This window comes from Rhinolophus hipposideros, assembly GCF_964194185.1.
Source record: "Rhinolophus hipposideros genome assembly, chromosome: 1".
NCBI classification, from domain to species: Eukaryota; Metazoa; Chordata; class Mammalia; order Chiroptera; family Rhinolophidae; genus Rhinolophus; species Rhinolophus hipposideros.
Window position 1 is genome coordinate 16140849 of NC_138047.1, and position 21634 is coordinate 16162482.

General features: G+C 37.3%; 1 protein-coding gene across 1 annotated transcript in view; it reads left to right on the top strand.

The window, feature by feature from the left end:
* Positions 1-259: 259 nt before the first annotated feature.
* The window catches only part of NEBL (nebulette), a 105984-nt gene continuing 84609 nt past the window's right edge, over positions 260-21634 (top strand). The window contains exons 1-5 of the mRNA XM_081059900.1: positions 260-509; positions 599-670; positions 7201-7305; positions 8896-9006; positions 15330-15440. Of these exons, the coding sequence (XP_080916026.1) occupies positions 429-509; positions 599-670; positions 7201-7305; positions 8896-9006; positions 15330-15440 (480 nt within the window). The 5' untranslated portion in view covers positions 260-428. The remainder of the gene's footprint in view (positions 510-598; positions 671-7200; positions 7306-8895; positions 9007-15329; positions 15441-21634) is intronic.

Consider the following 21634-nt stretch of genomic DNA (forward strand, 5'->3'; position numbering starts at 1 on the left):
TCTTTGAGATAACAGGCTTTGGACTGTGCTGTCTTGAATGTGATAGCTAGTTAGTTTTTCCCAGAATCTTGAAGTCTTTTTCAAGCTCTTTTGTGAATTGAATTAGTGAAATATAAATAAATTGTCTTTTCTGGATTTCTTAACCCGTTCAAAGGGGATTGACTTTACATTTTCATAACATGGAATTTTGCCTGTTAAAATGTTACTTCCACTTGGGAGGCGAGTCCTGGCCGACCTCCGGCATCTGTTCCATCCACTCACACAGAGTTGTGATAAGGAGAGTGAAGTGTGAGCTAAATAGGGAGGAGGCCTGGGTAAGCTCATTTCTGCCGAACACCACAGACTCCAAGATCTCAAGAGTGCTGCAGTCCATAAAAAGTACTGCATTAGTGAATTACAAACTACATATATAGACAGAGAGGGTAAAAATGAGGGTCCCTGTATCTGAGGATGTAAAAGATGAAACTGAAGAGGAAAAAACAGAGGAAGACGAAAGTGAAGACGACAAGGTGAGTGGGCAAGCACCTACTGAAGAAGGGTATTTGTTCCTCTCAATTGATGATTAGAAATATGTTTCCTTTCCCTTTTTTCCGGATAGGTATTCTTTAAGCCTGTTATTGAAGACCTGAGCATGGAATTGGCCAGAAAATGCACTGAGCTCATTAGTGATGTAAGTGGCTTATGCAATTTCTGTCTTGTTTTGCATTGCATGGGTGGCACTATTACGTCATGGAATCAGAGAGCCGGAGAGAAAAATCTTGAAATCGTCTATTAAGACGCAATTATTTTCCAGATCATGGAACTGAGTCCAGAAATTTTAGGTGATTTCCCCAAAGTCACCCACAAAGAGAATTTCTGCAGAAGCAGAATGCTGTGCTTTAGGGTTTTCGCTGTCACTCTGACGTGAAATCATAAAGCATTGAATTCAGAGAATATTCCTTTCGAGAACACAAAGCCTTTTACAATTTGTATAATGATGTAATTTGTTTTGAGAGGATGTCTGCCTAAATGAATGATTAAAAAAAAAACATTTTGGAGACTTTTTGAGGCATCTGATGAACACAATAGTTTTCCAAACCAGAAAAGTACATATAACACCTATTGGCATATAATGTTGATATCCAATATAGGATTCATAGATAACTGAACTACGTGCTAAGAACCCTGAACTAAATGATGATGATGATGATATCAGTGAAAAGGAACATATTTGTTGTGACTTTTTTTATTAACTGGGATTGGTTTATATTTCAAGGGAATCCTAGAATTATAGAGTTAAGTCATATATTTTTACAAATTATAATTCTGGAAGCACAAGGAAAAGTATTGCTCACTAGGGATGAGAGTTTAGACAGTCCTCATCAAAACCTTTGTAAGGGACGTGTCCCATTTGGGAGACCACCTCAGGGATGATGTAGATGTCTGATCACTGCACTTCACTTCACACCTGAAGCTGAACAATAATGAATGCCAACTATAATTTTATATATATATATATATGTATATATATATATGTATATATGTATGTATATACTTACAAGAAGCAGAGTACAGCATTAGGAATAGAGACAATGGAAATGTAATGGCTCTGTGTGATGTCAGAGGGATAGTGGATGGGGGAGGGGGATTCACACAGTGTGAGGGATATAAATGATAAACGTCTAAGTATTACTTTGTCTTGTGCACCTGAAACTAATAGAAAACTAAATAAAAATAAAATGCCTTACTAAACAAACAAACAAACAAACATAAAACCTTTGTAAGGGAATTGCTGGGACAGAAGAAAGATGGAACATGGGAAGTGAATAGATGCCTGCATCCATATTTAGAGAGGTGAGCACAGTAATGGTTGTTTCTGTTGTGAATGAACAAAGTGATCAGAATATTTTACAAATGTTTATTTTCAAAAGAATTCAATCCTGGGCAGTGGAATAGTGTTCTGGCAAGTTCTCTGAAGTCACCCTGTTTGAATCAACAGTAACCTTGGGCAGGCTGGCTGGGCTCAGTCCCTTAAGCGGGACATGTGTAATAATAAGACTGAGTAATAGTGACACATCTGAAATGTTTAGTATACTGGAACATTATGGGTACTCAAGAAATGCTAGCTGTTACTAACTACTACGTGTGTAAATGACTTGTATCCATCTAACTTCAGTTTATGTATAACTCTGTGCTGCCTTGTAATTTGTCAGAAAAAAACCAAAGGATGGTGGGAATCATACCCCTGCCAGGCATTGTAGCTTGTGAGGTAGGTTCTATTGTTTTTCCCATTTTAGAGGTAAGGAAGTAAAGGCTCAGAGACAGTAACTTGCCTGGGTCACACAGTTAAGCAGTGGGGAGTAGGACTTGAACACAAAACCCTCTCTCTTAACCGTGCACTGGTCTTTTTCCTGGTCCCAAACTTCAATTTAAAGACAAACCTTCAAGTCCCTTAGTTTTGTTTTCTAATTCATTATATTCTAAAGGGGCATCCATGTGCTTACCCGAGCCTTTTTGTTGTTTGAAGGCAATCTGTCTACAGCCTATGTCACCAAGAGAATTTGGTATACTTTTGCCTGCTCGTACAGTCCCACATCCTGAAGCTTTAAGAAGCAGTCTCACATTGTTGATCAAATCACACAGCTAGTAAACCACAGACCTGGGATTTGAAGCAAGGTCTGTCTGACTCCTAAGCCTTGGCCACCATGACGTCCTTTCTCCTGCTGTGTGGCAGACGTTGTGTTCTGTGCCACAATGAACCACTGGTATAGGTTCTATGAGCCTCAGTTCAGAGGTGGTACAACCTAAGGCCGAGTAGCTTGCCCACGGCCACCTGGCTAGTCAGGGGTAGGGACAAGATTCAGGTTTAGGTCCGGCTAAGTCCAGAGCATGGCTGGTGGCCACTCATCACTCTGCTCCATTTTATTATATAAGAAGGACAGTTTTGTGGGTTTCTTTTCATGGAGCAGCCTTTCATTCTGTCTCTCTTTGGACCTCTTCTAGCTTGCATAGGTCTTTATTGGGGTGTGATGACCAGATCTGTGCCCAGCAGTCCAGGTGTGTGTGTGGTCTGTGATTGTGTATAGGGTGGGACGATGTTCCCTTTTGCTCCCTCAATGCTTGGTGATAATGTTTAGAGTTTCTTGGACCTGGAGGCTGCAGAGAGCTGTTGGACATCATTCTCAGCCATTTTCAGGCCTACTTTTTGACTTGTAGCTGATTGCTTAGGGCCTATCATCTTTAAATAGTAGCCTGAATGATTTTCACCTTGCTAGGGATGAATGTCATCTGTAGTTGTCTGCCCTGAGGCACGGTCCTTTGAAAGCCTCCCCAGTTCCCGGCTTTCATTTTGCCGTTTCACTCTCCCGGAGAGCTTGGGGTCATCAGCAGGCCTGTAGACTTTGCTGTATCATGCCCTCGCCAGATAATTGATTAAAATGTTAAATGAGTTTGGTCTAGAGGGAAGTCCTGGGAGGCCTGTACTATTTAGAATTCTCCATTTTCCATGTCAGGTGGCTTCACTTTGGGGATCAATACAAGGCATTTTTCAATTTTCCTTTGCTCCACCTTGTTTCTGGTTTGCACTTGCCTGGCCTGTATCGTGGGGTTTCCCTCTGTGTAACTCACTTCCCAGTCTAGAAGACAGGTGGTCCTCTGAGACAGCCTCTTTTATTTTTCTGTTAACCACATGCGTTTTATTTCTCCAGATATCTTTTCTGTGTTATTTTTGTCCTGTTAGTCAACTATCGAATCAATCTCTTGAATAAATCAAACCTATTGACTATTTTGAGCAGTTGGCATCATGGATCGAGTAGCCTTTTGTCAGGTATCATAAAAATATTAAGTGACAGGGGATCTTTTGTATGTTTCTTGTAAATTCGGTGTAAAGTCTCTGCAGAGCAGATTTGGCCACATCTGCATGAAGCCTCTGACTCAGTGTTTTGGTTTAAGCCTTTTTAGGGTGTTCACATGCATGGCAGCAGAAAGAACATTTTTCCAGTCAAATGAGCATTGTTTGTTGTATGTAAATGCTTCCAAAGCTGAAGATATTAGATTAGTGGGTACCCCTCCAGAGAAAGGTCCAACTGCTGGAGCACTTGGGAGAGCAGCCTTGGCTGTGAGCGTCCAGTTAACTGGGAGCATGGTTCTTTCTTCCGGGGTTTACTGCATTTAGCCAATGTGGCTCCATTTGTGAAAAGACTTCCTGGGTACTTTTGGTTAAGAATGCTTGTAAAAAGAAATATCTTGAAACATTTTTACATCTGCCATCCACTTTCAGCCATTAGCTAATCTCCTACTAAGTGAAAAAAACTAGGCAAGAAGGAGGAAGCACCACTGTAACTCTCATTGTAGTTGAGACATGGTGGGATTAATAGTAAGATCAAAGAAGAAAATAAATATTGGGAGGACATCTTAATGTTCATTAAATCATCAACTTTGCTCCTTCTTTCTCAATCAGAAAGTATCTTGGATGGTGTATTGGTTATGAGTACAAATAGCTGCAGGTAATAGGAAACCCTGGCACAGAAGTTTAAGAAATACAGAGTGCCCCCCCCCCAAAAAAAAAACCACACACAAAAAAACAATTTTAAGAAAGGAAAACTGTATTAAAATTATAATATTCAATATATACTAATAACAAAAGATGAATACAAGTCACGTTTGACTTCTGCAATTACAAGAGGTGCTCAAAGTGGTGACCATCACTATTCAGACACTTCTTCTGATTACAGCCAATGATTGCTTGAGCAACATTGACCAACGTGTCCACTTGCATACATTTTTTTGGGCACTCCCGGTATGTGTTTATTTTTTTCACACATGAAGCCTGGATGTAGGGGGTCCAATCTTGGCGTAGTGGATGTTATCAGACTGTCAGGTTCTTTTTCTTCTGCTCCGTCATTATTAGTATGGTGGCTTATTGCTGCTGCATCCCTGTGATGTTGGGGCGTCAAATCAGGTGGAGGGGCAAAGTGTCCAAAGGCTATGCCAGCAAGTCTCTCCCTTTATACCAGAAGCACCAGGACACTGCTGGGAGACTCCATTAATGTCTTGTGGCCAGAGCTGGGTATCTGGCCTCCCCAGGCTAATGACTGGCCAAGGGGAATGATAAAACCATGCCTGGTTTAGAGCAGTTTGTCCTCTGGGGCTGGGGTAGGGACCTGGCTACTCTCACAAGTACATTTGGGTTCTATTATTAGGAAAGATGGGTGTTGGACAGGCAATCTATCCAATAGATAGGATGATGGTTGTATTAGGAAGTGGCTGTCTACTCAGTGATTTTTATTTTAGATAAGACTTTGTGCCAGTCATTGGTGAAGTTTCATCTCTTTTATTAGTATAGGAAGGCTACTAATACGTGACATCTTCATATAAAACTTAGTGTCATTTGCTTATTGTCATTCATATAGTACAATTCATTAGAAATTAGAAATGTACGTGTGTGTGTGTCTATCTTTTAAATAATGACCAAAGGAATGGAGACCACACTTAAGACTGAACTATTTGTCTCTGCATAGCAAAGGAAGTAACAACTTCACCCTTATCCTGTCCTGAACATTCTGCTCAGGTCAGAGCTTATCACGAGGTCTGTAGCTGTAGCACATACCACTGCAGTGAAGAATGTGAATGTGAGAGGGAAAAGATGGTGGCAAAAGATAAAAATAATGAGGCAGACTTAAGCCTAATGATAGGTTATTTTCTCTCACACTTAATTATATAACGGAGATACTTCTCTTTTCCTCCTTATGATCAAAATAGCCTACTATTTATCATACTGCCATTAACGGCTTAATTACTAGTGACTGAGGAGGGTGATTTGCAGAGACCTAAAATTATGGCCAATCTCTAGAAGAAAAAAAAAGTAATTTAGTGTTCAGATAAGATAAATATGTTCTAATGTTGATTTCATGAATAAAACAAATGTTTAATGTGGTAGACATGTAATATCTAAGAGCCACAGCAGTGAAATACGGTATTTTGAACTAATGTTACTTAACATGTTCATATCTGGTTATGGTCAAATAATGCCCCTCAGATCAGGTTTGCATAAAATCCCTGTGTAATATTTGTGTAACATCAATATGAGCCATGTCCTTTAAGAACTGGATAGTATTTAGAATTAAACTTCATTTATAGGTTATAATTAAGGAGACCATGTAATTTATCATCTGAACTGGGACTTTTTTTTTTCAGCCTAAGTATTTAGAGTCTTGGACAGATAAACATGGCTTTATTACAGGGTGATAATAACTTTTAGCAAATTGCCTTCATCCTCTCAACTAGTCATAAATTTTGCCTTCCCAGTTTTAAGATGGGGCTGCAAGTAGCATGACAGTGGGATTACGTTTTAGGTCATTCTCAGGAGTTCTAGACTTCTTTTTGGCTTATGTGTCCAGGCGGGGTCTTTCCCCAGAGTAACAATTCTGGTCTCTCCCCAAGGAAAAAGGAGTGGCTTGTTTTCCTAGTGAGTTCAAGAGGGAGAAATGAGCATTCTCAGCAAAGCCTTTCTGGTCTTTTCCTTTTTCATCTGCAAGGGGACCTGGTGGAATGATCTCAACCATGTGGCAAGCTTTCTGGGCAGGTTCTGCTTTTGTAGGGGGAGGGAAGGCGGATGGGAGGTCTATGGGTGCTCATAAATTGGGTCAGTTTGATTTGAGTGGAATTAATTAGTAACAGGAAGCCCATTGTGGCCACAATTTAAGCCCCTTCCTCTAATCCAGTGTGTCCAGGTAATGATGCTAATAGTTTTTTAAATATTTTAATAGTAATTTCTGCCTCTACTTCTTAAATGGTTACATCTATCCTGATAAGTACTTGTTTAAAACCTAGAGGTGGGCATCTATGTTTCTGTTTGACCATGGCTTAGAAGTAACAGTAAACTGGTACACTTGTGTAAGTTAAATGGAGAATATTTAATAATTACACTGAGCACACTGGGCAACCGGACCCATAATCATTGTGGGTCCACCACACGTGATCCTTGATGATAACTGGACCCTTGTTTATCTAAAGAAGAGGGTTTCTTGATTATGCCTTACCATTTTTGCAATTTTATACTAGATATCAGTTTATGTGATTTGGCTTCTCTTGAATGTCATTCCACATTGGATAGTATTTACTTCAGAAAATGAACTTTCTCAAGGTAATTCTTCTGTTAAAAAATGGAGCGTTCAATTATTTTTCTTCTTTCTCTCTCATGTGAATTATTTTCTTTTTTAGATCCATTATAAAGAAGAATATAAAAAGTCTAAGGACAAGTGTACATTTGTGACGGACACTCCTATGCTAAACCATGTAAAACATATTGGTGCTTTTATTTCTGAGGTAAGGTATCAAACACTTGCAAAATGGCTTGCATTATCTTTTTCTATTAAAGTTGGAGAATAATATTTTAAAAAGCACCACCACTGAATGTTGGTAATATCTATATAATTATGTAATTCTGTGTACTACCAATTAATTTGTGTAAATTGACATATGTTACTGTCTACTCGTATGTTTGATATATTTTATTATATATGTCTGTATTTTGCTTCTGACCCTTATTTACATAGAAATACTCTTGAAAAAATATATTCTTATTCAATAAGTAGGAAGTACTGGCAAAATAGTCTTAGCAATTCTATTATTTTTCTCCTAACAGACTTATTAGTTCTAAATTATCATTTTGAAAATAAGTAAAATTTACCAGCTGCTTCCATAAAATGTGGTATTTTTCGTAAGTAATTCTAAATCAATTTAAACTATTATTGACTAGGATCAGTTCAACGGAGATAGCTATTATGAAACCACAGAGTGAGAAATGCACTACATTCATTTTCCAGCTGAAAAAATCATATAGTCTCTTTCTGAGAGCATTTAGGACCCCAGTATGTGTGGCATTGAAAAGCACAGTGTTGACAGTGATTTCGGTGATGAGGCATTTCTGTAGTCTTGCGAATAGATCACTTAGAGGAGATAAACTTGACAAGAGAATGAATAAAACAGTATTATAAATGGCTGACCTCTAGTGTTTCATATGTTGGAAAAAGATCAACATGATATTCTCAGGATTATTTCTACTAACAAGAAAACATTGTGAGGAAAATTGGTAAATTTTCTTTTATTAAGTACTCAAATCCAAAGAGTTGTGGGAACACAAGGCTACATGCTCAATAAATCAACGCTCAAATCTGACTCTGAGCGGGAGTCATATTGAACTTGTCGACAGAGTGTGGAAAAACACTGTTTTGCTTATTTGTGTTAGCTGTTACTTTGCCTTGTAGAGAAATTCTTGATGTTCTTAGTTATTAATTGATTCGTTTTCCTGAAGGAGTTAACTGCAGAGCAAAAAAAAAAAAAACGGAAGTGGGTAATCTGTCCTGTTATTTTGAACCTAATCTTCCCAAGAGGAAGTGGTGAATGAGATCACCTAGGGGCAGTGTAGATTGGCGGTAGGAAGGCACAGAAAAAGCCCAAAAGCACCCCACGCCCCATCGTGGTAGAAAGAGGTGAAGGAGATTTGAAACATGGAATTCTGTGCTTTGCATTCAGGTTCTAGGTGGTCTTTTCTAACAACTTGTATAATATTTCCTGGAACAACTCAAATGTCTCATCGCTCTCAGATTTTTCTTCGCTGATCCAACCATGTGAAACTGTCAATATACACAAATAGATTTACTTTTAGAAATGTACATGGGTTTAAATAGAAAAATGATCGTGTGTTTTTTTCTTGCTTGTTTTGTTTAAAGCTTTCTCCATGATAAATTGGATCTACGTTTCTTCAAAATACATTTCTCAGGTCCGTTATCTAAGTTTCAAATGGTCTTCAGATTTTTAAATTAACTCTGTCTCTGGAGAAAGTTGCTTTTTATTTTCTTTCAATATTCAAGTAAAAGAAAGGAATATTTATTTTTTCCTTTCCCTCTCCCCCAGGCAAAATACAAAGGCACCATTAAGGCGGACCTTTCCAATTCTCTTTATAAGCAGATGCCAGCCACAATTGACAGCGTCTTTGCAAGAGAAGTTACCCAGCTTCAGAGTGAGGTGCGGTTTTCCTAAATTGTTATATGATTGTGTGGATATAAACATATAACCTAATATAAATTATTTAGCATTTAAAAAAGTTGTTTATCTTCAGGACTACATACTGAATGAAAACTGGAAGCAACTGATTCATGGCCTGTCAGTTGTTGCCGGTGGAATTGTAGCAAATGAAAAGGATAAGCAAATTTCTGTTAGTCACATGATGCTGTTTTCCCTAATCACATTCACAGCTATTAATAGAACAAAATTGAAATTTACTTAGACAGGTCACTTAGATTGCAACCTTACAGTAAATATTAAAATAGTCTCTGATTTCCGTGTGATCTCTAAGTGGGAAACATTCCAGTAGCTTATTAAAAGTCACATAAAAAGTTACTGGTTAAATTCAGGATGCGAAGGACTGTGGTCCATCCATTAGACAAAGTGGTTCCTGAATTTGCTTTTCTGTGAATGGTGTTTTTCATTTAAGAATACCTCAGGCTACCAAAAAGAGCCTCCATCAGGTAGAAGTGGCTGTTTCAGTCATTGTAAGTTGCAGACAAACCTAAGAACTGTCATCATGCAAATTTATTTTGAATCCACAAGAGTTTAGGAGTAATTTTCCCTTTATAGTACATCAACACATAAGGAATACTTAATGCTTTTAATTTGTTCTATTTCTTAAAACAGAATTTCAAACTAGAATGTTTCACCCCTTTCTGACTCATCCTATTATCTTGTTTTCTTCATAGCACAATTTGATTTTTTTTAACTTCATTAATCTGTTACGTGGCTCCCTAAGTGACACGAGAGTAGGGACCTCATCTGTCTCATTCCCTGCTTCCCCGCTGTGCTTAGAACAGTCCCTAGCACATAGGAAGTATTTAATAAATATTTATAAAATGGATTTTTTATTCAATTTGTTGATTTCCTTTCCAAGGAAATATTTCCTTTTACATAGTTTATATTCTTCATGCTACATTTTAGGTTAAAAATAATAAATAGTAAACACATAGAAATGCTTACTATGTGTCAGGTGCTTTTATATATATATATTTATATCATTTTATATACAGAAAGTGCCAAAAATATGTATACATATTTTAAGAAAGGAGAAAACTGTATTAAATTGTAATACTCAATATATACCAAAAACAAGAGTTGTGTATATACAAGTCATGTATATATATTTTGCAGCACCCCCAGTATGTTTTATACACATACACATGTGTGTATATATGTATATATGTATATATGTATATATGTGTGTATATATACATATACACACATGTGTGTATACATATACACGTATATATACGTGTATATATATATTATACATATATATACATATATATATATAATTTAATCTTCACAACCTCTCCATAAGATTTCCTCATTTTGGAGGTGTGAAAACTGAAGCACAGAGAGGTTAAGTAACTTGCCCTAGGTCACAGAGCCAATAAATGGCCTAGCCAGCACATGAGCATCTGGCTCCAGAATCTGGTTTTGTACACACAGTATACCAACTCTTTCTTACCATTTCTTCCCCTGTTTTTCTTATTAAACAAGTTTACTTCTTTCTCCAGAATCTCTTTGCTTTTAAGTAGAGGATACCTAGATATTTGTAAAATAGTCTGAAAATAGATTACTCTTGAAAAATAATGAGCATGGTTTTCCATTGCAGAACACCTTTAACTACACTATTACAAATTTAAAAGTCCACTGTATACCTAACTTGGCAGTAAGCTAATTTCAGCCGTGCAACATGAGGCTAAAAATACATGGTGTCAAAGATGTGCCTGGCTGACCATGACCGATATGCGCACCCCGCCCCGCCCTTTGTTGCCCACATCTAGTCACCTAGCCACTTGCTGATAAGATGGACTGCTTTATAAAGCAAATAATTATAACACAGCACTTGCTATGTGACAAGCAACTCTTATGCAATAAAGAAGAAAAAGAAAAAGATCTGTTCTTGTTGTTATACTTAACTTGGGAAGGTCACATTTTCAGGTATTTACATACTTCATTGCTTTGGAAGCACACAACTTTTCTTGCCTATTATCACATGAAAAGGTCTATAGTACACAAATATGTGCGACACAGAACTTAACATGAAGAATAATCCATTTTGTATATTTTGAAATCTGTTTTGTTTTTGCCAGAGTAGGTTATCCCTTACATTTGTTAGCATGTATTGTCCTTAGTAGAATATGCACCCTGGAAATGAAATGTTTGTGCTCCTAAAGAGCGGTGCTGTGCAGTGTTGTTATTAGTCACTGAACTTATTGCTAAAGAAACACCTGGACCCTGAATAATGTATCTATTTCTAAGACTTACAGTGTTTCCCCGAAAATAAGAACTAGCCGGACCATCAGCTCTAATGCGTCTTTTGGAGCAAAAATTAATGTAAGACCCGGTCTTATTTTAATATAATATGAGACCGGGTATAATATAATATAATATAATATAATATAATATAATATAATATACCATTTCTTATATAATATAATATAATATAATATAATATAATATAATATAATATAATATAAAACTGGGTCTTATATTAATTTTTGCTCCAAAAGATGCATTAGAGCTGATGGTCTAGCTAGGTCTTATTTTCAGGGAAACACGATATGTGATTGTAATATCATTTCTTTAAATTTATGTACATCAAGTTATTTACTGTTAAAAGTGAAATTCTCAGAGTTTACCTGGTAAAAAGACAGTCAAGAACATAGAGCTATTTGACAGTGTCTGTGATTATTAAACTAACCTTTTACTGTGTCCAAATAGTATCAGATTTGTGCTAACCTGAATTAGAGGACTATCCAAATTGGAAATTGAATGACATTCTGGGTTGTAATGAAAAGTCTCCTAAATTTGTGACAGTGGAACACAATGTTATCTTGAAACCAATTTGCAAACATTCTCGGATGCTTACATTCAAACTGGAGTAATAAGGTGAAGTTAGCTAGATTAATACTCTTTATAGAGAGTGACTGATAAGAAGAAATGCCTTTTTAAAAAGAGAGGGAGATGTGGAAATTTTAGGAAGCTATTTTATTAGATATCCCCCATTAAAATTTTTATAAACACAAATCACAAAGAAAGCTTCTGGAAATGGATGCATTGTGCCATGAAGTAGTGAAATCTTTCTCACCAGGGCTATTTCAGTCAAAGGCTAAATAAACCCTTATTCAGAGTACTACGGGCTATGCGGGCATCTGGACTGAGGAGGTTTATGAGAACTTATGTTTTTATTTATAGTGGCCACAACAGTCCTGTTTCAGGAGTGTCAGAGGCATCTGTGCTATTGATCAGAAATACATTTACCTATATAATAGTTTTAAAATAAACTAAGTTAGAAATGTATGTAACCTTATATATGTATATATGAGATATAAAGACATAGCATGTGATCAAATATATAAGATAAATGTTTGTGTTACTTATATAAACATATTTATATACAAAGTATATAAGACTATCGCCAAGTGTTCTGCAGCAGTTAGGTGTCCCGTACCACAGAAACCGTAATTTTTAAGTTATAAAGAAAACAACATCAATCTAGGGAAATGCCACACAATAATGATAAATTCTAAGAAATCAAGTTTATCAGGAAATTTATTAGCTTGACATAATTTTCCATTAGCTATTTTAAGGACGAAAGTTAATATGATAAATTAAAGTTCAGCTGCCTCCAATTTGATGTAATCTTAATTCTAAAGGGGTGCTTAGTAGCAGCCATAAATGAAATGACTATTTTAATGCTGCAAGTAAAAAATTACACAGCCCTTTTAAGAAAGACTGCTGTTTTAAAATCGTGTTTGATGACTCACCGTTTCTATGATAACCCACAAAATGATCAGCTGCATTGGTTACGCTTATAAAGTCACAAGTATGATAGTCTGTCTAAGATACAAAATAAACCAGGCATCCAGCAGAAAGGAGACAGGCATAAGCTAGCTCTTCATTTAAGTGGAAGGAACAGATCTTATGGAAGTTTTTTCTTGGCTTAATAGACTTGACCACCCATTAAACTCCTCCTCCCTCCCCCCAAAGTTATAATATAGACTGTAATGGAATTGAGATAATGGACTTTCTCAGCCCAAATGGAGGTTCTTAATGGGCTTCCTGTTTAACATAATTAATTGGTGAAAATGTAAAGATATGTTCATCAGAATTAGATATCCTGATGGATTAAATCGCTGGGCAGACTCTAATAAGATGAATTATGCCTGGGCTAACGTGAGGTGCCGCATGTGAGCCCTGAGAATGAAGCAAATATGCAGGATTGGATGTGGGAACAGGGCTGGGTGGGACTGAACAAGACGTAAGGGCGTTAGTTGACAGAAATCTCAGCAAAGCCATCAGAAGGGAAACCTTGTGATCTATTGAGGCATTAATCCCCTATAGCACAGGAGAGATGATAGTCTGGATCAAATCGAATAATTCTAATTAGGACAAGTCAGACTCTATCTGGAACATTCCAGGCACCTTAAAAAAAGAGGCGGATAAATTGGAATTTGTGCTGAGCAGAGCACTTAGGGCTGTAGGTGTTTGGAGCCTCAGTCCACACAGAGAGTCTGTGAGAATGAACGTCGCAGACAGCTGTGTTCCCACGTTTGAAGTTCTGTCCTGTGAACTAGACTCTTCCTGTTTGCATAAATAGAGGCAGCTATGGGGAGATAGATTTGTGTTTCGTTAAAGGAGGAACTTTGTATCAGAGCTTTCAAAATTTGGCGACTGAAACTTGGTGGAGGAGCCAGAGAAGGGATTTAAACATTGATAGTTGTCCTAGATGGCTTTCTTTATTGTGGTAATATTTGATGATTTTATTTTTAAAAATTACTTTTGTCATTATCACTTTAATCCTTTAGACTCAGAGTTAAATGGGTGGTAAATTCTGTTTATTAAAGCCTATGAGGAGTTTAAATTCATGAGCATGTTTAACAAACTCATTTAGTCATTCATCCACTAAACATTTATTACATTTCTTGTCTTTGTCATTCACTGTGATAGGCATAGGATATTAAAAGATGTGTAAGATACAGGAATAGCTCTCAAGGAACTCACAGTGGTCAAAAGTTTTTCCTTAAATTTAACTGTATTCTTTTTTTAAAATTTCTGTTTTGTTTATTTTGTTCTTTGATTCCACATGTAAGTGAAATGATATGGCATTTGTCTTTCTCAGTCTGACTTATTTCACTTAGCATAATACGCTCTAGGTCCAACCATTAACTGCAGTCTTTTTCATTGAAAATTAAACCTTGTTCTTGGTAAAAACTGTTCTAATTTTTCTTTTTAAATTGCCTTTATTCTCTTGGGCCAAGTAATTCTAACTCCATCTAATATCTTTTTATTATTCAACTTTTGATATATATTTAAAATTGATTTTGAAATAATATATTCATTTAGTCCTGTTTTATTATCATTCATTCAGTTATTCATTCACTCATTTATTCACTGGTCGGGCAGATAGATATTTATTACTGGTTACTGTGTGGCCAGGCACTATTAAGATTTTGAGCAGTCAGTGAACTAGACAGTTATGTCCTAGTAAGGGCAGACAGAAAGTAGTTTGACAGAAATTAAGCAAAATCATTAAAAACTATGAGAAATAAATAGGATAGTGACACAGGCTGAGAATAAGGTGATAATTTGTTAGCTGTCTATAGATTGTCTTTAATTTCTCATTCTCTTGTCGAGTTCGGTTGCTCTGCTTCTGCAGTAATCACTTTCATGCCTTCTCTCCGTCCAAGTATGGAACAAATTGAACTTGGTGGTAATGGATGGCCTCGGTGTGGTCCTTATTTCTCTAACAGAGGACAGAGCTTCACATAGCTGAGAATTTGTTCAAGTTTCTCCCAAAGGTTAGGGCATTTAAATATTACATTATAGTTGTGCCTACACAGAATCATAACAATTAGTTTTAAAATGACCAATTCACTTTTAAATATCCAGTCACCGTCCCCACACTGTCAGTTGCTTTCCCGAGATTTAAACCTTGAACATTTCTAACCCTGAAAGCTCTTGGGTGTGGAGGATTTCCCAAAACTGTAACTGAGATTTAAAATAGATGAATGAGTACCCGTGGGGATTCGAGTATATGGTGAAGGACTTTTGAAATAAATAAAAAGTTAGAATTAGGAGTCTAAACTGAAGCACTAAAATGAAAGTGTTACGTATATTATCTTGTTTTGGAGGCTTAGGCAACTTTGACCTTCAGTGGTGGTATTGAAATACTACATAAAATCCTAGCAGAACACGGACATTTAACAGGTAAGAATTTAATACACCTCTAAATGAGAGTAACAGTTTACTGTGTGTGTGTTTTTAAGATTGCCTACAGACAGAAACATGATGCTGCCAAAGGAGTCTCAGATTACGCCCACATGAAGGAGCCACCTGCGATCAAACATGCTATGGAGGTCAATAAACACCAGAGCAATGTAAGGAAGCCATTTCTCATGATTTTCTGGTAAATTGTGGTTAACCCACATCAAGGCTAATGGAGATTTTGTTGAAATTTAAATATTATGACACGCCTATGCAAAAAGGACTTTCAAATTTATTTTATTTCTATCTCTCTGTATTCAGTCAGAAGGCCATCTGAAATATTCTGTCAGCAGTCATGAAAACCTGGTGCCTTTAAAATGTCAGGCACTTGCAGGCATTGGAAATTCTGCTTTGAACAAGACACCTATGGATCCTTTGGACCTGTTGGGTTATTAGCATTTCTTAGAAATTCCTTGGCTTGATGGTGAGGCATCCATGGTTTCTCGGTTAGGATTACAGAAGAACGGGGAGAAAGTACATTAGAAATCAGTGGCCCAGGGAAGAATCATTCACAGACGCTAGCGAGATTGTACCCCACTACTGTTTCTTTTAGAATGCTTGTGGGAGCAAAGTGTCAAATTAAGACCCATGGCAAATAGGAAAGCAATAGATGCCTAATGGCTGGCTTAGAAGCAGAGCCAAGAGGGAGGAGGTGAGCCTGTGGAAAATGAGTTTCTTCTTTGGTCATAAGTGAGAGGAACATCAAAGCTTTTGCGGGCTTGCTTGATTACCGCCACTCTCCTGGTGGTCTAGAAGGAAACTTTCTTCCTGAAATCTCAGGGGAGCGTAATCTCCCCGTTATGAATTCTCTGCTTTCTAGAAGGACTATAGGAACTGTTTGTCAGGTTCTTTATGGGTTAGAATTAGCTCAGATAAAATATCTGTCCTAATTGGGTCAAGAAACTCGCTTTCTTTGAAAAGGACTCAAAGCATCTTGGTCATTCATTTCACACAGGGTCTGTCCCACCAGTTCATTCTCTTACTGAGACTGTGCCCCCAGAGTCCCAGCTGTGCAGAGTGTCCTTTGCAGGATGGCAACAGTTATCTGATATTAAATTGCAATAGGTCAATGCTTAAGTAAAAACTGAGTGAGGTTTTACATTTTAATCCAAATGTATAAACATATGCCGATACCAAAGCACTTTTCTAAGATGGTTTGAGATTGATGAGATGAAGAAACTACGTCTGTCATTACCAGCAAGGTCATTTTAAGGGGATGCTTTATAAGAACAGTTTGCTTATAGAATGACTATAATAATCATAATAACTACCACTTAGCGAGCACTGCTGTGTACCAGAACTGTGCCAAGACTTTGATCATTTCCAATTCTCACAAAATCCCTGTACCAATTCCCATTTTGTAGATGAAGAAAATGAGACTAAAGAATCAACATCCCCGGTTTGCTCTGTTAGGCCCTGCTGCCTCCCTCTTAAAGGTCCCTGGTTATTGGTCAAGATGTTAAATGAAATTTTTAAATGCGCACAAGATAGGTTATCATCAGAATTCAGATCAACGGCTCCAGCTCACTGCAGGAAAGGAGGTGGTGGTGGTGGGCAGGGGAGGGGGCTGGCATTACACGGACCCTCGGGAGGCCCTTTCTAACTCTATAATTCAATGAAATTCAAATACGGAGGTTCCTTATCATAGAACGGGGGTTATTATTGTAAGTCCGCCTTTTCTTTTAAAAGGTCTTTGATTGAGGGATTGAGGGAATAGAGTATAAAGCCCTTTTCTCCTACATTCAATACTGTGTACTTATGGGAAAAGGATGTATTTACTTACACTCCTCTGCCTACCCAGCTCAACCTTTACATGCAAAGTTTGTACATATAATAGGATTTAGAAAGTGTTTAAGACTGTTTACTCAGATTTAAAGTGAGAAGGATATTTGTATTCTACCTGTGAAGCAGTTGATATTCTTCTAGAGTCAAGGCACTTAGAATAACACATGTGTTGTCCCCGCAATATGAAATTTAACGTAGGTCTTGAAAGCCAAAGGAAAACAAGTGCGTACCTTGTGGTTCACTTGGTGAGGCAACATCTTCCCCATGAGAGACAAAACCCTGCCTCCCCTAAAACTTCAGTCCAATGAAACTCATTTGCAGAGAATTTACTAATAGAATTACCCTTTCATAACACTTTCCTGCGTTCTGATGCATAACAGATCCTCCATTTATGTATACTACTTAAATGGAATGTCACTATACACTAAGCCTATAAATGACTTATTTAATGTAAAATCAAATGTGTTGTCACATGTGCATCTGATTTACCAGGAAACAATGCAAGTCGGGATCTTTGCTTACCTTTTTATGCTTCTACCCAAACTAAGTCAGCTTTCTAATCTCGCTTAGAGACCTAAGAAACTGGGACAATTATGGTTCAAAGCCTTTAATTTCTGCCTTCTTTCCATTCCAAACCTTTTATTAGAACATTCATCAATGGGCCAAAGGGAACGCTTTCCCTTTCAGAACCTTTCTCTCCTTTAGGCCTTTAGAGATGTGAATAAGCAGGTGGGGGCACATAGAGGATTCCTTGTGACTGGTCTCTGACTAACTGAGAGGTCCAAGGGTAAAAGTCCTCAGGGGTAGTTGCCTTCATTATCACCCCAAAATTCAATGATCATGAAACACGGGAAAAATATTTCTCAGAATATCCTTCACTGTAGCAAAAATAGAAAAGGAATTTGGAGTCAGACCAGGGTTTAAATGCTTGCTTTTACACATGTCGCTTGCATGACTTTGGACGAGTTACGAATATCTCCAAATCTCCGTTTTCTCATGTGTAAAATCAGGGAAATGATCTTTGTCTCATTTGGGCCCTAGCAAATGTTCAATGAGATTATATATATATATATATATATATATATATATATATATATATATATATATATATTTATATATCCCCAAATGTGTATATATATGTATATATATACATATATGTATGTATATCCAAATGTATATGTATATATCCAAATGTGTACGTATAAATGTATATATATGCACATAAACTGGATATATATATATATATATATGTATATATACACACACACACACACACACACACACACACACACACACACACACACGGTTCTGCAGGAGAGCCACTCCATAAAATAGTAGTCCTATTTGGTCCCCCTCCAGTTTTACAGGGTGAGTTAAGAGTTTATGGTGATATCATAGTTAAATCGAAGCAAATAAAAGAGGTGAGATTTCGTCAAAAGGCCAAACCAATATGGAATTTATATTAAGAAGCATTTAGGTCAGAAGGGCAGATTCAAAAGGTTCCTGAACCCATATAAGTACCTATCTTTTGATACTATAATCAAAAAATGATTAACAAGAACCAATCTAAATCCTTTTGCATCCTAAGGGTGCACCCCTGCCAAAGTCTGTGATGTAATTAGAGAAACTGGACGTATTCTATCCTGTTGCTTATCCCTAAAGATGGGATTGTAATGAAAACCCCAGTCATATTATTAGTTCTCATCAATCTTACCAGAGACATGAAGTCCAATAGTTCTGAAGTAAGTCAAACAAATGTTAAACTGCCATTTTAAGTTTTATAAGTAATGTGGTCTGTATAGACTTGTCATGAAATTGAAGTGGTAAACTTTTCCAAAACACCATATCAGTAATCAATTCAATGTGCATTAGAAAGAAGTATTCAGCAGGGGAAACAAGAGACTCAATGTTCTTTTCAAAAATGATATATGTACTTTCTTAATGTTAATAAAATCTTATCAGTAGACAAAATTTCTATTCCATCAGAAAGTGAAAAAGCTCCGAGATAAATCAGTAAAATGAGACTAGGAAAACATTTATGACTCTGTGTGGTTCCTTGATGTGACTTACGATAATAATGCTTTAGGATTGAGTATTACAATAGATACATTAGTATTTTGTTCATCTCCAAAACAGAATAGTTAGCAATATCTATCCCACCTTCTTCACAAGATTGTGATGGTAAAATTAAATCATGAATAAGAAAACTTTTATCGACTCTAAAATGCTGTTATAAACAATGACAATAATGAGAAGGATAAACTGTTCTAGATACAGCTCTATATTTTACTCTGTCTTTTAGAAGATTGAAAACTTTTCTGTGTTCTGATGCCTATCAGATCCTCCATTTACTTATACTACTTAAAAGGTTTACATTCTCTGATAAAAATAATATTTACAATTTAATACTTTAGTAGTTTTTTACATACAGTATGCCCAGACAGAAATAAACCTAAGAGAATTTTCAGTCCACGTGCCTCTTTGATGATACCTGGAGAACTTCCTGATGTGAGAGTGTATGATGATGATAAAAGTATTTCTTGAGAATGAATGAACTTGTGTTTCAAGAATGGAACTAAATACAGGTTACATTACTCACTTCTTTCCCACAAACCTAAAAGATATAGTATATCTTCTCTAGTGTCTTCTCCCTGAGAACCATGTTAATCTCCGCCGGGGTCTCAAAGGGCCAGCTGGCTTTGATTCCTGTATGTCTGTCTGCTCATACTACCCTTAGCTCCTGCAGGTGTCTGTCTGTTTGTGGCTCCATTTCTTGCTGCCATCCCTCAGTTCTCACTCTTCTCATCTCCAAGTGCTTGAACTGCTAGGACAGTCTTGGAGGAGGTGTTGCTTTTCTCTAGTTTATTGATTTACTTACTGAGGAATCTCAAATCACTGTTGTTTAAATATGAAAAGCTTGCTGAAGAGTCACTGGGAATCCTTTGTATGCCCATGTGTCTGGCTGTACATGAAGAATAATGGCATCCATTTCACTTCTGTTTTCAAAATCTAATGACTCCCTTATTGGCTAAGTCTAACCCAGAACGATACAAGGAAGAAGATTCTGGATAACTAGTTCCATCGGCAGGGTGTATTGTTGGAGCCCATCTGAGTATAGACAATCCAGTACAACAGATGGGGTGAGGATTTAATGAAATAAAGGGTTTAGAATAGTGCCTAGTACACTGGACACTCTGCATGAATGTAGGAAGCATGCAAAAGCTATGGCCTTATGACACAGAAATAGAAAGCTTATAAGAAGAGAACAAACTGAGACTGGATGACAAAATGAAATGAAAAAAGAAGCTAAGGAGGAAAGTGAACATGATGAGATAAGGAAAAAAATTAACAGGATTTTGATAGAACTAAAATCTTTATTGGAAGCTATAAAGAGCAGATTTGACAATGCAGAAAAACAGATGAAATGGAGGCTGGGTTAGTCAGGAGTTCCTATATTTAATAAGATAAGTCCATCTCAAGTTAGCTCAAGTAATAAATGAGAATTTATTGGTTTGCATAATTGGAAAATTCAAGCTACCTTCAGGCATAGCTGGATCCAGAGGTTCCATGGAATCACCAGGACTCTTCCTCTCCCCCCATCTCTTGGTTCTGCTGGCTGCTGTGACTTCAGTTGAAGACAGAGTCTGTCTAGGTGGTCTCGAGAACAGCTGGTGTTTCCAAAATTCAATCATCCTTACAGCAGCTGATGCCAGAAGAAAAGACAGCAGCCCAGACTCAGATCCTTCAAATGACTCTGGCCTTGTTTGGGTTATGTGTCTGCCTCCTGATTAATCATGGCTTCCAAAGGGATGAGGTATCTTATTGGACAGCTTGTTACATGGCCACTCCTGTCACCAGGAAAGTAGGCTGCATTTGATAGCCCCACCAAACCACATTGACGAAGGCAGGGGCAGTTTCCAAATAAAAATTGCTAGGCCGATTTAAAAAAAAAAAAAAAGTGAACACATGTCCACTACAAAAGAATAACTTAGGAAAATGACCCATGTCATACCACCCATATTCAGACATCCTTGCAGAGAGTGAAAATCAGGCTCTTTCTGCTCTGTGACCCTTAATGTAAGCCCACCATTCCTGTGGGCTGGCCCCAAGCAGTGAGATTCCCGAAGATCTGCAGAGTGACCAGGCTCCTGTGCTTCTCTCCTATGTGGCTCTGCGGTGTCCTCTTGTTTGAATTCGCAGCTCATGTCAATCTTAATATTTGTTTTGAGTCACATATGCCGGCCTCTAATTTGCAATTTACATGGATGAGGGGGCCCTATTCAGAGTCCTGCTCCTGCTGCCTTTGTGCTGTTCACCTCTCTTCAGGGCCGTCATTAGGCTGAACAGCATATAATTAGGTAACCCGTGTAAAGCCTAGATTTCTGAAAGGTTGCAGCTCTTTTCAAAAAGTAAGGCTTTCCATTTTACTCTCATTCTCTTCTCAACAACAAAAAAATCCATTCCCTATGGTTTTCATTTGAATGTAGTAACTTAGAAACAGCTAGTCTTGTAGGTGGGTGAT